This window comes from Phyllopteryx taeniolatus, chromosome 1, assembly GCF_024500385.1.
Source record: "Phyllopteryx taeniolatus isolate TA_2022b chromosome 1, UOR_Ptae_1.2, whole genome shotgun sequence".
In the NCBI taxonomy this organism is placed as follows: Eukaryota; Metazoa; Chordata; class Actinopteri; order Syngnathiformes; family Syngnathidae; genus Phyllopteryx; species Phyllopteryx taeniolatus.
In genome coordinates this window covers 26,556,954-26,579,688 of record NC_084502.1, presented here as the reverse complement: position 1 = coordinate 26,579,688, position 22,735 = coordinate 26,556,954, and the positions used below count along the sequence as shown (strand labels likewise).

At 40.8% G+C, this 22,735-nt stretch overlaps 1 protein-coding gene and 1 long non-coding RNA gene across 5 annotated transcripts in view; both read right to left on the bottom strand.

The window, feature by feature from the left end:
• Positions 1–10,581, bottom strand: part of LOC133483248 (uncharacterized) — a 59,011-nt gene extending 48,430 nt beyond the window's left edge. Inside the window, exon 1 of one of the 4 annotated variants that reach the window (XM_061784195.1) lies at positions 10,121–10,581. In XM_061784195.1, coding sequence (XP_061640179.1) covers positions 10,121–10,299 — 179 coding nt within the window. In that variant the 5' untranslated portion in view covers positions 10,300–10,581. The remainder of the gene's footprint in view (positions 1–10,120) is intronic. The other 3 variants (XM_061784206.1, XM_061784187.1, XM_061784214.1) reach the window with 3 other exon arrangements.
• Positions 10,582–14,923: 4,342 nt separating this feature from the next.
• On the bottom strand, positions 14,924–20,709 carry LOC133483236 (uncharacterized). The gene is made up of 2 exons (XR_009790057.1): positions 19,959–20,709; positions 14,924–18,256 (listed from the first exon to the last, which is right to left on the bottom strand). It is a non-coding gene; the product is annotated as an uncharacterized LOC133483236 (long non-coding RNA).
• Positions 20,710–22,735: the final 2,026 nt, after the last annotated feature.

The following is a 22,735-nucleotide window of genomic DNA, read 5'->3' as shown; positions in this document are numbered from 1 at the left end:
GGAAATGATAACGGTGCCATTTTACTTTGAATTTGAGGCATGTTTTTAAAATGTTAGCATTTACAGGCCCTAAATGTCAGTTTTATGTCAACAAACGGAATTGATTCTTTTCTTACCTTCACACTGCGATTGGTAAACAGCAAAACGTGAGCTTATTGTTGCTAGCTTTCCACTCAACGTACTTGCCTCCAGTCAGTCTCGACCCCTCGGCTACTCAGCGTGCTTTTCATCCACCATGTGCATTCAACCCTCCAGCCTGGTGTGCTTAGAAACCCAGCGAAGCCACAAACATAGTCATTTTGTCTGCCACACTGCAGGTCATCAAACCTACCCCCACTCCACTCCACTCACGTAAACAATCAGCAGTTTGCCCAGTAATGGGAGCCATGGCAACAGTTGCCAATTGGACAATCTTTCCACAGCAACTCCTCAAGAGTGTGTATTGCACAGCCACTCTGTGTTTAGATTCATCCAATATTAACTACCTGGAGGCCTCCTCTGTTGTGTCAAAGCTATGTTATTGTGTCCGAACACAAAGGGTAAAAGCTATTGTTTTGTTTTTGTTCTACAAGCAGCAGTCCATCAGTCTACAGCAGTTGTGCATAAACCTTTTACACCAGGTACCAACTTAACTTGCATTAAAATTTATAGCACATAATGAAAATTGAAGGCATCACGGTGGGCGACTGGTTAGAGCGTCTGCCTCACAGTTCTGAGGTCCGGGGTTCAATCCCCATCTCTCCACAGCCCGACAACTGAAGGGGGGTGGGGGTCACAGGCCCCAGGAGTCAAGCCAAGAGAAATGTGAATACCCACCCTATTATTAAAATTGGGGAGACTGGTGGGGCGTGAGGAGAGACGGTCACGGGGCAACGATGATCCGCAACCGTCAACCCCATCCAGCCCAACCAGCTCCCCGAAGGATGTGTGAATATAAGTGGTGCATTTAAAATCCACGGGGGAAAGGCAAGGCGGGCCAGAGAGCAAGCCGGAGTGCCGGAACACCTGGCCAAGTGTCCTCCCAGGCCCCACATTCCCCCCACCCTTCCACCCTTCATTCCTTTCCTCTCCTTTTCACTTGCCCTCACTTCTACATCCCCCTCATATCCTCCCACTTTTTCCCCCCCCCTTATTCTCTCCCTTTTTCTTTCCTCTTCTTCCCCTTCCCTTTATCCTCCCTCCTTCCATCCACCCCATTCTCCCCCTACTTTTTCCCTTTATTTTCCAACATCTAACCCTCCCCCTCACCATTTACCTCTATAAACCCTTTTAACTTACCCCCCCTTATTTCAACTCCTTACAATACCATCCCCCTCTCCTTCTTTTCCCACCACTTATAACAAATATATATTTATACAAAAAAACCTCTATCATATCATCAAACAATTACAATCTCCTAACCACCACCCATACAAATCAAACTATAATAATTCCTTTACACAACCACTTTCTTCTCCATCTATACATAACCCTTTAAACAAATTAAATCACCAACATCTTAATATTTCCATATATATCTTACAACAATCCCCCGTCTCTTCCTCCACCATCTAATTTTTTATTCAATACTTATTCCACATCATCCTACCCTTTTATCCAACTCCTCACTCAATAAACACACACCAATTTGTTTCATTTCGAGACTATTCTGCTTAAAAATTTCGTTCATGAATATTTTCCCCGCCTCCCGCACCTATTCGCAAACTACCCTTATCTATCATAATTACCCCATCCCCACGCTTGATAGTAATCACCAATTTTTACGTAACCATTTAATGAGGTGCTGTATTTGGCTAACTAATAGTGTTTGCATCATGTTTTTAAACAACAAATGTTATTTCAACCAAAAAACATCTTGCTTAATAATGTGGAACAACCTCCTTATCCTCCACCTTACATACACCAACTGATTTGTTAGATTAGCTAATTTTAACAAAGTGCAATCATAGTAATATGATTCCAAACTCCATTTTGAACTGATCAAATTTGTGAGGATCTAACCCAGGGGTGGCCAAAGTATGTATTCCGATACCACCCTATCCCATCTTTTACGATCACTTGGCTTTATCTTGTCAAATCAAACACTGTCGGAGAGGTGGAACCAGAAAACTTGAACGCGGTCAATGCAACTGGATACACCACTTACCATGGCGACGATAACAACAATGGATCGCGCCAATGTACTGTATTATGTTGGGGGAAAAAGAACAAAAACAGGAAAAGCGGTGTGTCGTCACTGGTGCTCGAGAGTGGGCTGTCCATTCAAGAGGATCTTGAGGTATGTTCACGTACTTATAATACAATACGGATCACAAGCAGACAACATAATATTATGTAGCCTAGCAAGTTAGTGCTAGTGCTAATGTTTGTATGTAAACAAGCTTGCGTTCTTTCCAGTCATCCTCGAAAGCTTCTAAAACATTGGTCGTGGGCTTGAATAAATGTTAAGAATGGCGAGCAAGGGAGGCGAAGCGGTCACAATACACAATCCTATTGGTCAATATCAAGGTGCGCTGTCGGAAAGTTGCTGTTAATATGTCACACTACACAGACGATAACCAAAAGAATCAACAATGCTAGACTTCTAATTTTGGCATGGTAGGGCCAAATCATTGGTCGTGGATTATGTCATACTACAAGAAGTTTTGTCGTTCCTGACAAAATATTTCCGGGCCCAATCTGGGAAATCATCCGCGATAGCTAATCGGGCCAATATCAGGCCTAAAATCCTGTCGCCTGATCTAGGCATTAGTTGCAATGTATTTATTCTTCTTTATTCCTCTCTGTCTAATATGAAAAATCACATACAGTTTTTTTAGTTGTTATGATTAGTTAATTCAGTATTTTTTGATGTTTTGTTTTGCTCATACAGGATATGTTGTCAGTTCAATCCTGATTATCCTGTCAGATTTTGCTTGCTGCAAAGTTGTGTTCTTTGATTATTTTTGTTCCCTTCCGTGTACGACCACTATGCATGTGAATTATTAAAAATATTTTGTGATAAGTTCTTTTGTGGGCTAAGTTATCAAAACAGCTATCGTTTATAATTGCCAGTCAAAATAAATTTTTACTTTTGTATTTTATCACACTTCAGCATTTGTACTTTTTTACTTTGACTTACCGGTAAGTAAAGAAGTTGATTCAGTTCTACTTTTACCAGAGGTATCTGTACTTCTGTGTGTGAGTTCATTTGCCACCTCTGGAAACCAGAGATGTTCCAACGCAGTAAACAGTGAGAAGCTCGGTCCTTGAAGTGGGCCTCTCCCCGGCTCGTTGGAGCCGGCATCAGCCACGCCTTGATAAAGAGCCGCCATATGATAGAGATGCTATTAAAGGCTGTTACAGGTGGACAAAGAGAGCAGGCTTGTTTTACAAGGCTGACCAGCCCATGCTATGCCATCTGCCATGAGGATGTGTGTGTACGTGTGTGTATTTGAAAACCCTTGTGTAAACCTGAATCTGGGTGTGTGTTTTGAGTATTTATCATTTTGTGTTACCCTTTTCTTGTTGTTGTTGCACAACACACCCACATTGTCACTGGCCACAACATTAAGTAAGCCTGAACCCTCTAATGCAGGGGTTACCAACATGGTGCCCGCGGGCACCAAATAGCCCCCCAAGGACCTCATGAGTAGCCCACAGGCTTGTTCTAAAAATTGCTCACTTGTGATGGGACGTCATTATTTTCTATTAATGTTGCAGAAGTGATTATTTGAAAATGTAAACACTGGCAGAGTTTTATAGAAATAAACCCTCCACACTCATATTCACACCTACAGACAATTTAGAGTCTTCAATTTTTGGAATGTGGGAGGAAACCGTTATACCCGCAGAAAACCCACACAGGCCCTGGAAGAACATGCAGAATCCACACATTACCCTTGAACAACGTAAATAAAACAAAACAATGTGTTTTTGAGAGTGTAGTGTGAATCCTTGGAGACTGGCCCATTCCCATGTCACGTCAACTGCATCAGGAAGTGCTGGGCAATTACAGCCTGCAGCAATGGTGTCGTTACACAACCTATCATTATGGGTATTTGGAGGGATTCTCGTTGCCAGTGTGTTCTATCGTGGCGGCAATGGAGTTAAGTTACCGAGTAAAGAGAGGCGTGCCTCAATAGGCTTGCTCGCTCGCTCTGATTTCCTTACCCGAGTACAATGGCAACCAGGGGGTACGACAATGTGTTCCCAGGCTCTTTTAGTTCTCACTCCCACTAGAGTTGAGATAAACAGAAGACGGCAGTGGTGGGAAGTAACCAAGTAGTTACTGTACTTAAGTAGATTTTTCAAGTGTCTGTACTTTACTTGAGTATTTATTTTTTTAATGACTTTTTACTATTTGAAAAGGGATATCTGTACTTTCTATTCCTTACGTTGTCAAAATTGGGATTGCTCCTTTTGTCAACAAAAAAGACCTGAGTAGAGAGAGGAAAAGTCAACCGCTGTGGTTCTTGATTGAAATTTGGGGGTCTTATAAGGTGGGGAAAAAGGGACAGCAGCGACATGGAGGAATGTGATCCAGGGAGCATTAACAACAATGTTGATCGCAAGATGAAGCAAGATACTGTATTTTGTAAAGAAAATTGTTTCATGTTGTTGGCTAGAAGAATGTGTGGTGCCTGTGCCACCTTAAAAATCACCAGCTTCTGCTACTCAAAAGTTCTCTAATATGAAAAATAACATACGAGAGGTATTTTCACAGTCATTATCATTAGATAATTTAACATTTATTTTACTTGCTCAGTTCAGAATGCTAGCAAAGCTATGGGAACACATTGTTTTGATAGCAAAAACTTCAGCCAAAGCCAGCTTTCTCTCGGTTTAAAAAAAAACAATATGCAAGATATCACATAATTTTTCTTCTTCTCAGTACAAGGAGGTACAATAAAAGATAAACTATTTTGTTTGTGGAGAACTGTTTTTCTCATTTTGACAAGTTAGCGAAACAGGTAATCTACAGAACATATGGTAATTTTAATATTTTTACTATTGTACTTAAAGGGTCAGTTTGCAGTTTTAAAACTGCTAGCAAGATGTCAATGTAGCCTCACTTCCCGACTAAAACCCCCACCCCTTCTAAATGTTAACGGTTGCAAGTTTTATTGTTTGGAATGTACAATCATTAAAACTCAAAAGAGGTGATAAACTTACCAGTTGAGCAGAAATGTTGCCAATGCCGCGTCGGTTTTGAATCCTCTCAGGTGCTTGTGGCCCCTCCAGCAGTGAGAGTCATCTCCTATGTTCCCCCTTGTTTTGTCTCGGAATTCTTTTCAACTTTTGTTGCTAACCTGTGTGGAGATTCTGCCATAGTTTCAACAAAGCTCCTCAAGCCCAACGTAACAGGTAACGGCGTCCAAGAGTGCATGAGAATGATTGCCATCTAGTCAGCCACACCTTCAGTCTCTGACTATTTATTTGTCTCCTTAAATACTGTACAGACTGAGTACTTTTGCCACCTCTTGAAAATGGAGAGACCTTACAAAGACAAGATATTACATTTCACACTCACTGTCTTTGTAATTCCTGGATTCTGGCTACCATTGCCTTTCAAGAAGACTTCCTCCAGCCTTGTATGCCATTTCCCCGTTGGTTTTAATTACCTATGGTAAAATTGGTTCATCAAAAAAATTATTTAATCCATGTGGTATATGACAGAAAATGTGAACTTTTAACACATTTGGTAACTTCAAGTGGATGTTGCGCATGCACAGACACACAAACAAGAACTATCAGGCAGCACAACCATGTAATTTCTCCCAGCCAATCAGCAAAGAATGGTAATAATAGCAATTTAAAGGTATAAATGAATAAATATATCCATCCATCCATTTTCTATAGCACGGTTGAGCTGGAGCCTATCCCAGCTGACTTCTGGTGAAAGGCTGGGTACACCCTACACTCAAAAATATGGACTCCACAATAAGACCATAGTAATGCTACAATGTAGCACAAAAATTAGAACAATATAGTAATATAACATATCTACACTTAGGCGAATAACAGTCTACTTTTTCACATGGTTATAAAAATATTTGGGTTAAGGCGATCTGAAAAAATATTCATGTGAAGCACCCAGAGACAACCACACAGCTAGAGCAATTTAAAACTAATCAACTCCGACAACACGGGCATGTTGGAGCCCAGCCTTCCTGCTTTGAAGCAGCGGTGGGCACTACTTTCCCACTATCTGCAGGCTTCCTAGTCCCAAACGTGAAATCCTTTCAAGAACAGCCCATCCTTAATTTGTCATCTTTAACCCTTAAGAGCTCCTTCAAATATCCACCCTCATTTTCCCTGATGGAAAAAAAAATAGCACCTAACCAAAAACTGATGCAAAAATATTTTTGCAGTGTCTGATTTAGAAAAATACAAAAAGAAACTATATATTTTTAAGTTTATAACACAGAGTTAGAGAGAAGACATGAAAGACAAACACCTACACTTTTTATATCCACACCATTATCCAACATCAATACACTAACTTAGCATTTCAGTAAAATGTTAATGGTGTGCAAACATGTACTAAAGGGTTAGGATTTTTCGCCAGACAGTCAATGCTTTTTGTGATTCACAACAAATGTGTCAGCTTTTGTGGATCTTTTCTGTTTTAGGATCATTTTCTGAACAAAGAGGATCATTCTAAAAGCTTTTGCAAATGAATATTCTCTGGCAAATGCATCATATAGTCATTCAACACTGACTTCAAAATAAAAAACAGAATGGCACAAAATGTACCATTCTTTAGTTCCATGAGGGAATTCAACTTCCATCCATCCATCCATTTTCTGTACCGCTTAAACTGGATTATTTTTATTGAGTCATTTATCCTAAGAGACAAAAACTAGCATCTTCCCTAACACTGCTGTAAAAGTATTATACAGTTATGCTAACACCGAGGCAGAATTTGTGAATTATTGGCAAGAAGACTTAACAGGGTCCATCTCATTGAGGTCTTTATTGCTGTTTGGGTAATGATTGTGCTATTCTGAAATGCCTATTTGAATCCCATTTTAAAAAAGAACAATTTCTTTAAAGAATGGTAAACTTGCAAATTCCAGGGTATATAAACTTATGACCAAAACTGTATATTCATATTTGTTAGGGAAAAGAAAATTTTAAAAATTGGATGGATGGATGGATGGACGGACGGACGGAAGGCATGCCCTTGTATCCTTGTATCAGTGGAGCAGTGATAATCTGTGTTGGTTACACACGATTATTGTATTTAGGGGGGAAAACCAGCAGATGCAAAGTGGAAGTTGTCGATGAAACTGATGAGCAAATGGCACTGTGATGGTGATGCAGCAGATACTGCACACAGAAGTTTTCTATGACAACATTTAATTAGCCTAACAGCATAATTGACCAAGTCATGTTTAACTTACTATCACAGTATGGTTAAAAAATACCGATGTGCTTGCTAAAATTTGAGTTTTTTCTTTGTCTGTGTAGATTCTCTGTGACCCAAGTCATGGTAATTCGCAAACATTGAATGGCGGCAACTCGACTCTTCTTGTTTGTTAAATTTGTTGTGTATTTTCTTATTTTCTGAAAATGTTCAAAAATTACTCATGTAATTAGGCTAACCAAAATTTTCAGCTTTTGTACTCCAAGAATCTTTTCCTCTCCATCCTCAGCCAGCAAGCCTGAGAGCAGGAATCTGGACCGACTGCTCCAAGCATGCACGGACCAGCTCAGGAATCCTCTCCAGGCTCTCCTCCAGTCTGGAATGCGATCGGCCCGTGTGACGTCAACAAGGTGGGAAGCGACGTATTTTAAATTCTCATCATCTGCTGTTATGAACGTAATTAGTTTTGCGACTGAAATCTAAATAGTCAAATACACTTAGAAAGACATCCGCCAAGGTTTGAAATAGTTTGTCACCCATGAAAATGCATGAAGGTCTTGAGTTAATATTATCCCAAAACATAAATATTTTAAATCCTTATTTGATGATATAAAAAAAATATTCTATGGGAGCAACCTCAAAGGAATAACTAGCAATCATATTAAAACCTAATTAAATTGAAGTACATATTAAATAAAGCTGCTTAGATAATAAGAGAGGTAGACAATGAGTACTTTAGTTACCAAAGGTAACTTTTTTTATAATGGTACTGTAGATATAACTACTGTGGATAATTGATGGGAAAATTAATGATTACTGAATGGATGATAACTAAATGTTGGGAGATCAGTGCCCGACGCCTGCCAGTGAAATTCCAAAAACTGTTTTGTGTGTTTATGTTCCAACTGATCAAATCGAAGCTGCATTCAGCCAGTCAACCGAAGCCCTACGCCAACGACATAACACAGGCGGTGGCCAGGCTGTCGGCTGCTGCCCGCGTGCACCTTCAACCTCCTCGTCTGCTGTGACGCTGGAACCCGTCACGAGAATGCATGCTTGAATTTCAGTGTGCAAAAAGTAGCCACGTGACTACTGGCAGTGAGAATATCCCTTGTGTATTATTATTATTATTATTATTATTTTTTTTCCTTATTCAACAAATAATATCAGTGTCATCCTTTGAACAGTTAGTGAGGGCAACTGTATTGCTGCACCTATGTTTAGCCAGTTATGATTCATTTATGTAATGTATTATTCAAATATGTAATTATATCACAATGTACAGTTAGTTGTACAGTATATGTATTTGCTCTAACTTTGCTTTATTTTACTCTCCTGTCTGCAGCAGCCAGGTCAGCATTGAATGAATTCTTAAATAAGAATCTTATATATATATATATATAATAATTTATTTTGTAATTGCGAGGCACTATAACCATCGGGACCAATAATTATCGGACCGATATTGGAAACAATGATGTCACAAAAACTGGACCAACATCGAGCCATCGAATTCAGTGGCGCGTTGGTCACCAGCGGCTGCCTACGACACCATAAATGGTCAATATCCAAAGTAAATTAGCATATGATCACCAGCAGAGGTGGGAGTAAGTCACATCTGTGGGGGGGGGGGGGGGGGGGGGAATAAAACAAATCAAACAACTCGTGTCGAGTCGCCACTAAATTTCAAGTCAAGTCATTACTTGGTGTAAGCAAGTCGCAAGTCAAGTCATACAATCTCGCTCCAGTCGCAACATATATTGGAGTGGTGGTAATAAAAAAAAAATTCACAATTTTTTTCCCCATAAATCATAACACTTAAAAAAGTATTCACACCCTATAAAAGTTAAATCAACAACAACTGAGAATATGAGTGATTAAATTTTGTTTGCACTGAATTTTTTTGAAGCTGCATTTCAAACTCAATATGACTCAACTTTATTTTTGTACAAACTATGCTGTGTACATTTTGATGACAGCCTTGTAACTCCTACGGTTCTTAAGAGAACACAATTAAGCAAAAGTCAAGACTGTTTTCTGTTCGTCAAATATAATTAGATGTTTATCTAATGGGCTAATGGAGAATGAAAGAGATTCATAATTAAGGGAATAATAAAAGTAATGTAAACAAAAGCTGCATTGCTCCTTTTATTAAATCGCTCAGTCGGGTTTGTTAATTTATTTAGAAGCACTAACTCTGGACAAATGACAATAGTCATTAGATTAAAGGTTATGTTTCATATGCTGTGGTTCCAATTTTAAAAACATAATTCAGAAAGCTTTATCACAGAGCCGACACAACAGCTAACATTTTAATGGTTTAACTTCAATAAACACATTCAGTAGTGTGAAAATTATATTCACACATAACTATTTCCAATTTGTACTGTACTTAGTAATAGTGGAACACGCGTTTGTCAACATTTTTATCGCTGCGATCGTAACGCAAAGTGATCCCATACAGACCTAGAACGCAAACATGTCCACACTACTTTCTACTCTGGAGTGCATGAGAGTGAGAAAAAATACACGTGCGTGCCTATGAAATAAAACGAATCATAATTTGTTTATGATTAATACATATTTAATAATTATAAAATTAATTATTATAATTAATAATTCATAATCATAAACTGTCCCACCACTAGTTACATTACTTAGCTGTACTAAAACATTCACAATGACATCATTTATATTTTTTAATCGTCCCAAATCAGTCTATGAAACTTAAATGTTTGACCTGCTAGCTAAACTGTTAAATTAGCTTACCTGTCTGTGTGAGTTTTGTCGTGATGGATGAAGTTCGACGTCGCAGTGGTTGTCTTTAATGCGCGAGTTGCAAGCCATGCAGGTTGCCGTCCTCTTTTTGCAGACTTCATCGACAACATAATCCTCAACTCCAACGTGTATGATCTTTGGAACCCCCTGCCATCGTTTTGTTCATGCATGTGGCGACTTCACACTGGCAATAGTGCAACAACGCAGATTGTGTTGCCAGGTTGGCGCGAATGAAGCGAGAGAAAGTTGGCCGATGTTTCATTCATTTCTCACACGCTCATACTGGGCTTTGTAACTACATTTTCGACGATATCGCATGTGTGGCATGTGGAGGACAATTTCGGAAACTGTAAAAGAATCGCGGCTGGATTTGTTGTCACTACAATGTATGTGAAGTAACAGCAATAACAGCGCTTGATTCATTTCCTTTAACGTCCATATTAGGGACCGTCTACAAATTACACATGCCAGGGTGACAAATTAGCATATATCAAATGAAAATTTTTTTGTTTTTTTTGTTTTCATTCTGTTTGTTGTAGACATTTTTGGCAATGGTAGACCTCCCCTTATTAAACATCACACTTTGCAGATATTTTGCATTGAAAAGAAACTGGATGCAATTAATTGTAAAAAAATAAATAAATCTGATTCCTGTAGAAATTGTCAATGGGAGTCCACTGATTACTACAGGTCAAACTTTGCTGATATCATGCATTTTGCAATGGCTGGATGTCATTAATTGTCAGAAATATTCACACAAAAAAATCAGTAAATGTTCAAAAATCAATAAGAATACCTTTTCTTATTCTGATTGCTGTAGTAGTTGGCAATGGAAGGCCACTACTTACTACAGGTCAAACTTGTTTTTATTCTTTTCTGGTGAATATTTTTGACAAATAATTGCATCCAGTTTCTCCAAAATGCAAGATATCCGCAAAGTTTGACCTGTAGTCAGTAGCAGACTTCCATTGCCAACTACTACAGCAATCAGAATGAGAAAATGTTTTTATTGATTTTTTTTGTCAATATTTTAGACAATTACAGTAATTGCACACTGTTTAACCAAAATGCAAGATATCAGCAAAGTTTGATCTGTAGTAAATAGTGAACTCACATTGCCACCTGCTACAACAATCAGAATGAGAAAAGGTGTTTTTTTGGTTTTTGGTGAATATATTTGACAATTATTGAGTTTGGTGAATATTTTTGCCAATTCACTGCATACAGTTTCTCTCTCATGCAATATATCAGCAAAGTTTGACCTGTAGTAATTAGTGGACTCCCATTGCCAACTACTATTGCAATCAGAATGAGGAAAAGTATTTCTATTGATTTTTAGTGATTTCACCAAACGCCTTGGTCGTGTAACTTGTAGACGGTCCCTGGTCAATGTCTGGCGAGTGTCAAACGTCCGGCTAACTTTCTCTCGCTCGCGAATGACCAACCAAAACGTTTCTTATTTAAAATAAAAAAGTGTCTCAATTAAAATGCAGATTTCCAACTCTAAACGAGATGACTTGTCAAGACATGCAGTTCAAGTCAAAGTCAAGTCAAGTTTTTTTTGGCTACCAAGTCTAAAGTCAAGTCTTTCTGAAGTATTTGACAAGCAAGTCGCAAGTCATAAAAGTGGCAACTTGAGTTGACTCGAGTCAAGACATATGACTCGAATCGCCCATCTCAGATCACCAACACTTGTGAAAATTGCAATCATCCAATAACTTTTGAGTTCGTAACTACGACACCCGCGAGCATTTAGTACCCTCATAGTGCAGCGCGACCCAGTGACCTACGAAACAGCAGACTTGCGTAGCAGCATAAGCCGACAGAGGAGCAATTAGAGGCAGCTTAATTGGATGTGAAACCGCGGTTGTCGGGGCGGACTAACATCCAAGCGAAAACGTAACCCCTTGAGAGCACCGCTCCTATACATCTTCCTCTCCAGCGTTCGCTGACTGGAAAATAAATTAGACTATCTACAAATGGAACAAATATCAAAAACACACAACGCAACAGCTCTCCTCATTCAACAAGGTCAGCACGAGCGTTCACCTACTAATGACACGTACCGGGCGGCTTCGCTGGGCACCAACACACACCCCGTCCCTGGCATTCTTTGCCGAGCCACAAATTTCAATGCCTTTAAGTACACATTAACATGATGGCCCGTTCCTATGTTTAAAATTTTTAAAAGTATATTTGAACCTGCATATTTTTTGAATATCTAAGTACTGGGCGACACGGTGGCCGACTGGTTAGAGCATCTACCTCAGAGTTCTGAGGACTGGGGTTCAATCCCCGCCTCCGCCTGTGTGGAGTTTGCATGTTCTCCCCGTGCCTGCGTGGGTTTTCTCCGGGCACTCCGGTTTCCTCCCACATCCCAAAAACATGCGTGGTAGGTTGATTGACAACTCTAAATTGCCCGTAGGTGTGAATGTGAGCGCAAATGGTTGTTTGTTTCTATGTGCCCTGCGATTGGCTGGCAGCCAGTTCAGGGTGTACCCCGCCTCCCGCTCGATGATAGCTGGGATAGGCTCCAGCACGCCTGCGACCCTAGTGAGGAGAAGCGGCTCAGAAAATGGATGGATGGATCTTAGTACTGATTGCACAATAACAAGGTACATTTATACAATCTCCTTGTACTTGTGTATTGTGACAATAGATCAGTTTAATAGAAAACACAATTAAATACAATATACACACGTGGATAAAATTGTTGGTACCCCTCTGTTAATGAAAGAAAAACCCACAGTGGTCACGTAATAACTTGAATATGACAAAAGTAATAATGAATAAAAAAATAATGAAAATTAACCAATTGGTATCAGACAATCCTTTTGAATTGTGATTCAACGGAATAAAAAAAAATGATGAAAGAGGCCTGGACAAAAAATGATGGTACCCTTAACTTAATATTTTGTTGCAATCACTGCAATCAAACAATTTTTGTAACTTTCAATGAGACCTCTGCACCACTCAGCGGGTATTTTGGTCCATTCTTCATTAGCAAACTGCTCTAGTTGTCTCAGGTTTGAAGGGTGCTTTCTCTTGATGGCATGTTTCAGCTCCGTCCATAGATGTTCAATAGGATTTAGATCGGGGCTCATAGAGGGCCACTTCAAAATAGTACAATGTTTTGCTCTTAGCAATTCTTGGGTGTTTTTAGCTGTGTGATTTGGGTCATTATCCTGTTGCAAGACCCGACCTGCGACTGAGACCAAGCTTTCTGACACTGGGCAACAAATTTCTCTCTAGAATATCTTGACAGTCTTGAGATTTCACTGTACCGTGCACAGATTTAAGACACCTGTGCCAGATGTAGCAAAGCAAAGAATATAACCTCCCCAAAGTTTCACAGTAGGGACAGTGTTCTTTTCTTGGTATGCTTCATTTTTGTGTGAACATAATGCTTATGTGCCTGGTCAAAAACTTTCCATTTTGTCCCATCTGACCATGCTAGGACAATTTCCCAGAAGCTTTGTAGCTTGTCAACATACAGTTTGGCAAATTCTAGTCTCGCTTTTTTATAATTTATTTTCAACAGTGGTGTCCTCCTTGCCTCAAACAATGACAGATGGTGCGATCTGAGACTGATGTACTTTGACCTTGGGAGTTCACCTTTAATTTCTTCGGAGGTTGTTCTGGGTTCATTTGTTCCCATTCGTATTATCGTCTATTAAATTTGTCATCAATTTTCCTCCGGCGGCCACTTCCAGGGAGGTTGGCTACAGTCGAATGGATCTTAAATTTCTGAATAATGTGTGCAACTTTAGGCACAGGAACATGAAGCTGCTTGGAGATGGTCTTATAGCCTTTACTGTTAACATGCTTATCTATAAATTTATTTCTAATGCCTTGAGACAACTCTCTCCTTCGCTTCCTCTGGTCCATGTTTAGTGTGGTACACACCATGTCACCAAACAGCACAGTGATTACTTGTCACCCTTCAAATAAGCCGACTGACTGATTACAAGTTTGAAGACAACTGTGATGCTAATTCAAGGACGTACCTTGTTTGAACATGTCCCTATGGTCAAATTATTTTCAATCTTTACTAGGGGTACCATCATTTTTTTGTCAAGGCCTGTTTCATGAGTTTGTTTTTAAAAATAATTCTGTTGAACCACAATTCAAAAGCAATGTCTGATTTGCATTGGTTATTTTCATTACATTTTTATTCCTTTTTACTTTTGTCAGATTCGAGTTATTTCTGTGACCACTGTGGGTTTTTCTTTCAATAACACAGGGGTAGCAACAATTTTATCCACGTGTGGACATAAGTAAGGGATCCCTGCATCGGTTTTCTATCAGATTGCGGGTCTTTGGCATGGAAATCATTGAAGACCCCTGATATAAACCATTAAACAATTATTTTGGTATCGGTATATTAGTGTATATTTGTCTTCCTGTCATCTTCAAATTATTATTATTATTACATCTAGCTTTCTATTTGTTTTATTATTTTCATTATCATTATTATTTTAATTATTATTCTCATTATTATTACTATTATTATTAAGATTATTGTTGTTGTTATTATTATTGTCATCAAGCTTTAGCTCACAGTGGGAAAGACACAGTGAGGCCTTAGCTTATGGAGTGGCAGTTGGGGGTGGGGTGGCAGATTTAAAAAGAAGCTCTGTTCTGCCGTAACCTGATCCACACCTGCATGGAGCTCGGCATTCCGCTCTCACCGAGGGAAGCGTCAGCATTGCTGCAAGGGAGCGACCAGGTGGGAATACATTGCAAGTGGATTCAGTAAATCGAAGGAGAAAAAAAAAAAGAAAAGACACAAAGTGAATTCTTATTTTATTTATTCAATATATTCTTTCACATTACATGTTGTGCCTGAGGTTAAAGCATTTCCAAGTGTGCATTTATCTACTGTACCTGGAGAAAAGCCAAGTTCCTGGAAGGTAATCAGTTACAATTAAGAAGGGTAGAGGACACAACTTTCTATGGACTAAATTCATGCTTATACGGTCGTCACGGTAATATTCCTGCTTAAAAGTCTTAAAAACATTCCCAGTTGAGAGTAGTTAAACTTTGACTCAAGTCACATGGAAGAATCCCGGTGACATTCATCACTCTTCCAGTGCAAGGATAATAGTTCTGCAGTCAAGTATGCTAAGGCGCACACGTGAAGATGCATTTGAGCGAGAGAACAGAAGGAAGACAGTGGAAGGCAATGCCATTTAATGGACGGCATTACCAGACAGTATTAGACAACAGTAATTACATCTAACCATGTCTGGTAAGACGCCTATCAACAGGCTGAAAGGGTGACCTGTGAGGAAGCAGCAGTGCAGAAGAAATGGCCTGACATTCCTCTCGCTGTTGCATTTTCATACACCAGCACCATCAAACCTCCTTTCTTTCTACATCGGTCACAAATCGGTGACAACAAGGTAGCTGTTCCTGGTGGCTTGGGTAATGGAGCTGAGTGGGTAAATAAAGGTGTGGCTCAGTGTTGAAGGGAAATTCTCCCTCCTTAAACACACACACAACAGTTTCTGGATGCGCAGTGCAGCCCAGGCTTGTTGGACCAATGGCTGCCACGCAGCACAAAGGCCGGTGAGGTTTGAGGTAGGCAGAAAGAGAGAAAAAAAACGACCTTGCACGGCCAGCGGAACAATCAACGTACTGCTATTTTTTTACCCGGTTTGGGTGGGGTTGACATAAAAGCTAAGAGGAAAAAAAGGGCAATAAAAAGGGAAGTAAAGAAGAAGTAAAACTGATGCTGTACTATATGGCTATCACACATGGCCCTTTATGCAAATATTGAAAATGTTTTAAATGATAGGTGTTAGCATCATTTATCTTCCACCTAAAAAAATGAGGCCATGTGCATGTATTCAATGTGAGCCTGTGTCTGCGTTACGTCACAAAAGTAGCACGCCGCTGTTGTCATATTTGTGCTTATCGGTCTTATACATTTCCTGCATTTTTGCTACTGGCAGAGTCGCATTACCTCTCACACACATCTATCGCCTGGCCTGCATAACACAGTGGACGAGCAGCCTTTTATAAACCTACAAGCACAATCCATCTCCTTCCGTCTTCCTGCTAAATTTACCCTTGCATCATGCTTTAGATGAGTCAAACCGAAGTCAACAGTCATTAGAAGGTTTAAAGGGAAGATTTAACAAAGCAATCATGTGACAGACTGCAGGTTTGTGGTCCCCCAGAAAACATCGTTACCAGACAGTGTTAGAACAACAGTAGTACAATCCAGCACTGTTTGGTAAGATGGATCCTCAGAGCCTGCTTCTCCAGCCTGTAAAACACTACACTGCTGCTAATGCTATCACCGCTGTTAATCCTCCTTTGTGCGCTTGTTGCTGGCAGATCACTATCATCATCATTACCAGGCAGTATTAGAAAAAGAGATGTAGTCCAATGCTGCCTCGTAAGATGGAGATAATCACCCATGTTCAAAGACACTCATAAAGGCCTCTCATTGATGGACAAATGTGTGACCATACCGGTATTAGATTAAAGTTACAGTTCGCTATTAACAATTACATAAAAAAAATCAAAAAAATCACCTATTTGCGTTTTTAAAAAAAAAAAAAATTGTGCTACAAGAGGGAACCAAACAACTGACTAATAGTAAAGTACGCCAACAACCCAACATTGATGCCAACGAACTACATGTTGAAGTGACACATCTTGACTGAGAGGCAAGTTTTGTTCATTGGGGAGGAGCTTAATTTAGCATGGGTTATTAGCAGAGCAAGAGAGTCTTTGCAGCGCGTGCATGTATACTCGTACTTCGGGTTAATTTTTCATAATCATCTACCGGTCATTTATCTTAAGGGTAATGTAAGCATTGGAAATGATATTAAATGGTTTGGGGATCATAGTTTATGTTTTATATTTACACTTCAAACTTTTAATATAGGCAATTATAAACATTTTTAGTTGGGCTTCAATTAATCAAGTTTTTTAGTAGTCCCTTACTAAAGTAACTGTTAAATGGGCATTTGCAAGGGCAGCACAGAGGCACGACGCACTTCTGCTAATTATAACAATGTAGACTACTTCTCGAGTGGCAAACTTGAAAAATGCTCGTTCAGCAGACATACTGTAGCTGCGTTCTACGACTGGGACATCCACTTGGCGTGCTTAAGAAGCCTTGTGGTGTGCTCTCCAGCCCACACTGGCTGTCACAGAACACTGGGCCACAAAAGTTGTTAATGATTGCCCAAACCTGTTCTGACTAGTCTAAAGCTATGGTACGGCAACGACAGGAGGAAGGGCTGTTTTTTCACACAATGCACGGCAGTTAATAATTTCACACAAAAAACGAGTCCAGTTAAAAGTAAGTCAAGCCACAGGGCGCTGTTGCCCAATCACCTTCTCAGGTGAATTGGATTTTTCCTATCACGACTTTCAGTTACAGTAAACTGGCATTTAATGACGGAATAACATATAAGGATTTCTATCCCCCCCATCGGTGGAATCCTGTTGCTGTCGTCCTGTTGTGTTAGTGAAGTGATGAAAGGCTGATGGAATGCTGTTCAGCTCGACCTGAGCCGGCTGCCCGTATGCAGAAGGTCACTGAAACGGCGCTTTTTTACTGAATAACGTGGCTACTTCATAAGCGCACTGTGCCAAACGCTTGCCCCCATACTGACCATACAGTCAATCAAATGTACGTTCTTGATATATTACAATTGAAATGGAGTTAACTTTCCTTTTACCAAAACAAAAAATCTTGTTGAAGAACAAAAATTTCCAAAGCAGCCTTGATTGCAGAAAAGGTGGGTTAATGATATATTGAAAGGTTTTTCATCACCCTGCAAGCAAGGCAAAAGTTGAGCCCAGGGTTGAGAAGGGGGAGGGAAAAAGAGGGAGAAAAGGTCAGGGGGAAGCAAAATGGAGAACGCACCTGTAATCTTACCGTCTTGAAAGGTACCCCAATCAAAGAATGCAACCAAACCAAAGATGTCTGGAAGGCGGGGGCTGAAAAGGAAAGAGAAGCAAGGTCTTGAATTTCCAGCCCGCCGCCTGAGAACACTCCCTTGCGGTGAGTCAGGCCCCATGAAATGAGAAAGCCCAGCAGACCTGCTCTGCCAGACTCTATTTAGTTAATCATCAGCATTATCAACTGGTGCCGCAGGCCCTCTGAGGACGACAAGAGGGAGAGGAGATTAGACAAAAGCTTACAGTACCTGGTCAAAGTAACGAGCCCGCCCTCGCGTCCAATAAACCTCCGCTCGCAGTTGTGCTTATTGGCAAAAGTTTATCCTAATGTACAACATGGCGCACCGCAGTGGGAGTTGTGAGCACTCGTGGCTGCCCACGCTTTTTACGCGGTGGAAGTGAGGCGTGATCAGGTAACTCTGCCCTCTGTGCTGGAATGTGGCTACCCTGTGAGGTGAACAACCCAATAGGTAAACTGGTCTGGCCCTTAATCAATAGTCGCCGTCTTTGTGGGAAAACAATGCAAAGGAAACCCAAAACTTTGCTTAAGTCCGGACCTTATCTCGGCCTCCACAAAGCCTGCAGCAGCCTGGCAACTGAGGCGTTTAAACCCTGATAGTACTTTGCATCTGTCACATTTTCTTCATCTGTTTTATTTGTTCTTTAGAACGATTTATTTATTTATTTATATCATCTATTATTATAGGACGTTTGTATTTAATTAGTGTGTTGTTCACATTTTGATGCAAATTTGATTTGTTAAAAATTAAAAAAAATATTAAATAAGAGTAATAACTCCATATGATATGATATGATATATTAAATATGATATGATATTATATTAAATTACATTACATAATATAACATTACTTATATTATATTGCATTATATTATATTATATTATATTATATTATATTATATTATATTATATTATATTGCCCTACGATTGGGTGGCGATCGGTTCAGGGTGTACCCCACCTCTCGCCCGAAGATAGCTGGGATAGGCTCCAGCACGCCTGCGACCCTAGTGAGGATAAGCGGAATGGAAGCTGAATGAATGAATATAATATATTATATTATATTATATTATATTATATTATATCATTCTAAATGTGATGGCATCATCACACCAATTATTTAAAATGGTCCCCCATCCCATATAGCACAGTGAAAGCCCCCTCCCCCATCAAGGAAATAAAACTGCACCTTGATGGTAACTACTCACCGTAAAACATGAAAAATCTTAAAAGTCCACTTCAGTCAGGAGCCAGAGCAAAGAATGCTCTTCATCAAAATCATTCAACTTAACTTTTCAGATGTTTTTTGTCTTTCTTTCTTTCTTTCTTTTCGGAACGACAGGCGGTCATGTGACGTGCAGTGTTTCAGGTGTATGAAAGAAATGAACTATCCACCAATCACAATCCTCCACCTCAGTCTGTAGCCTCTGCTGTACAGTGTAAGTGGTCGACATTTTCCCTCCATTTTGCCTTCTGCTTCCTGGACTTGTGTGGTACTCATCTGAGTGAGTTGTGTTGCGTGCACACAGGAGGACTCCTAAACGTATAACCTCTCTGTGGTGGAAATTCCCCGCTTGAATAAGAATGACGCTGCAGTTTGTATCAAGCTCACAAACGAACTTTAGAGGCAAACAGAACGGATGAGCAGACATTTTACATCTGCCACACATCCACTTCCTCTTCTAAAACAGCCATCGCTATAACTTGTAAAAACCGAGACGAAAGGCAACAAGATAATCTTAAAAAAGAAAACTAGAGTCACAGTTCAACGGGTTGTAGAGAAAAGTTGCGTAATGAGTTATATAATTTACATATACACTGTATATCTGCGCATGCTAAGGCTAATTGTCTGACGCAGTGACATTATGAGGAAAACACTTTCCTACCGTCATTCGGCTGGATGTCTCATTGTACAGAAGGTTGTATGATCTAAGAGAAGGAGTCAGGCTCTGTCTTCATGTCCTTTGACAAGTCTGGCAGTTTGCCTTTACCTGCCCCAACTGGTCTATCCAGTTTAGGAATGAACGTTGGCTTCTATTGTTTCGTAAGCTTTCTTTCTGCTTAAATGGAGCTGGAATTTGATCCGCGTTATTTTCACTTCCCATCGAAAACCCCCCCAAAGCTCCTTTATCAGCGCACAATCGCTAACGCGTTTCCTGATCTTAGCCAACTAACAAATGTCCAAAAAGTTTGAACAACGGCGTGGCTGAGCAACAGGTTCTGACCGCAGCTTGCGTCTTAAGAAACGGACAATGAAGACAAAGAAATTCGTGAATTTACCCCGCTTTTCCCAGGTGTGGTCACCGAGCCAGAAACCCAGTACAAGAGGCATCATTGTGTCGGGGCTCTTGACGCCTCGTTGGCTAGTCCTCTTCCTTCCTGCTCTCGCTGAAGGACAATGGCGTGGCGGTTAGGAGGAGTAAGATGTCCCTCCTCTCAGGTAGCCGTAGCCTGCATGATATCAGAGGAAGAGCTCGAACCCGAAAGAAAAGCGCATCAGGTATCTTCCTGGTGCGAAAGCAGAAGTTCTTTCTTTCCCGGTGTTCTCTTCTCTTCGGCGGTCTTGGACTGTTAAGCTCCTCGAGAAGACAGAGGCAGAATTTGTAAAAGGCTTGGTTTTCATGTAGCCTGACTCCCCCTCCTCCTCTTTCCCCCCGCAGGTGTAATTTTCAGGTTGCAGCCAATCTCTTTGGCCTCTGGCATTTACAGGTGTGTCCCCTGCAAAGTCTTCAGCCAATAGAGACGAAGAAGAGAGAGCCCCCCCCCCTTCCTTCTGACTCTCACCTCACCGGTTCGCTTACCTACCCCCAACCCCCATCAGCCCCCAGGTACCTTCTTGTGTTTTTTATGATGTCAGCCCAGGCTTTGTAGGAACTACTTCCTCTGTTCTATGCAAACACGACTATAAGACTGCCAAACTGTCCAACACATGGCAAGAGTCACATTTTCTATGTGGTTTTATCACAGTGTCATCAAGTTAAAACCTTTGCCTTCATTTTTGCTGTATAAGTCAGCCATGACCTGAAATACCTGCCCTTTGCTCTCATGAACTGCTTCCCTTTGTGTACACATATCTTTTTTGTCCCAACAATAACCCCAGTGGGAACAACAGGTGAACAAAGTGCAGGTGAGTAAAACATGAGAAAAAGACACCAGAGGTTTGAGCATTTAGAGGTGCGGGAGTACAAGCCAACAAAAGGTTTGGGGGGGCTCTTGGCCCCCAGGGGCAAACAGAGGCCTAATCCAAAACCTGACCAAGGCTTGGCTGGATGCTGGGCAAGGCAACCACTTTCGGTCTGGAGGTGTAATTGTCAGGATTAGTCTTTTAACAATGAGCACAATAGCCGAACCATATCCTCTTTCAGCAGGGGTGTGGCATGGCTTGCAGCAGAACTCTGCTGGTAAATGTGGAAGAAGATGATTGCCTGTATGCAGTAAAACAAATAATACCAACACTGATGCAAACAACAATCAAATATTCACCAATCAATCAATATGTATTTTGACATCCTGTGGGCTAGTTTCCCATACAAATTTGACAATGCAGAGCCTTTTGTACTTTTTTCAAATCATACAAAAGGCTAATTTAATGAATGCAAAATCAACTGCAGGGAATGTACTTGAACAAACCAATCAACCACAGGTTTGCTAGACAATTATAAGTAACTGAGTAGATCGTTTTTTCCCTCCACAAAGTCAATCTTGTGAGGAGCTCGGAGTCTTTAAAGAGAGCTGTTTAGTAAATTACAGTGCTTGAAAAAGGTTTCCTTTGTTTGAGTTATTAATTTGCATTGCAAATGAGGAAAGGGGTGACTGCATGGGAGACTGACCTCAATTTATTTGACTAGTGATGGCTATCTAGCCAGCCGGTCACGCAAGGAAGGATGCAAGGACATCAATCAGCAGGTCAGAACCATCACTCGCAAATTTAACACAAACAGAAAGACTGTGGCTTTGCTTACATTTATTTGTTAGTGAAAGCACAACAGGCGGCATGGTGGACGTCTGGTTAGAGTGTCTGCCTCACAGTTCTGAGGACCGGGATTCAATCCCCGGCCCCGCCTGTGTGGAGTTTGCATGTTCTCCCCGTGCCTGCGTGGGTTTTCTCCGGGCACTCTGGTTTCCTCCCACATCCCAAAAACATGCATGGTAGGTTCATTGAGGACTCTAAATTGCCCATAGGTGTGAATGTTGGTGCGAATGGTTGTTTGTTTGTATGTGCTCTGTGATTGCCTGACAACCAGTTCAGTGTGTACCCCGCCTCCTGCCCGATGATAGCTGGGATAGGCTCAAATACCAAATGAGTGTATATATGAAGGGATGTCCCCTACTTGAGCCGTCACCTTATCGTGGTGGAGGGGTTTGTTTGTCCCAATGATCCTAGGAGCTAAGTTGTCTGGGGCGTTATGCCCCTGGCAGGGTCACCCATGACAATCAGGTCCTAGGTGAGGGACCAGGCAAAGCATGGCTCAAAGACCCCTTATAATGACGACAAACAATGGACTTGATTTTTGGGGAAACCAATCCCTTGCCTGGACGCGGGTCACCGGGGCCCCCCTCTGGAGCCAGGCCTCGTGGTGAGCCACCACCTGTGGGAGGGGTGCAGTGTGAGCTGGGTGGTGGCCGAAGGGAGGGACCTTGGCAATCCGAAACTCAGCTACAG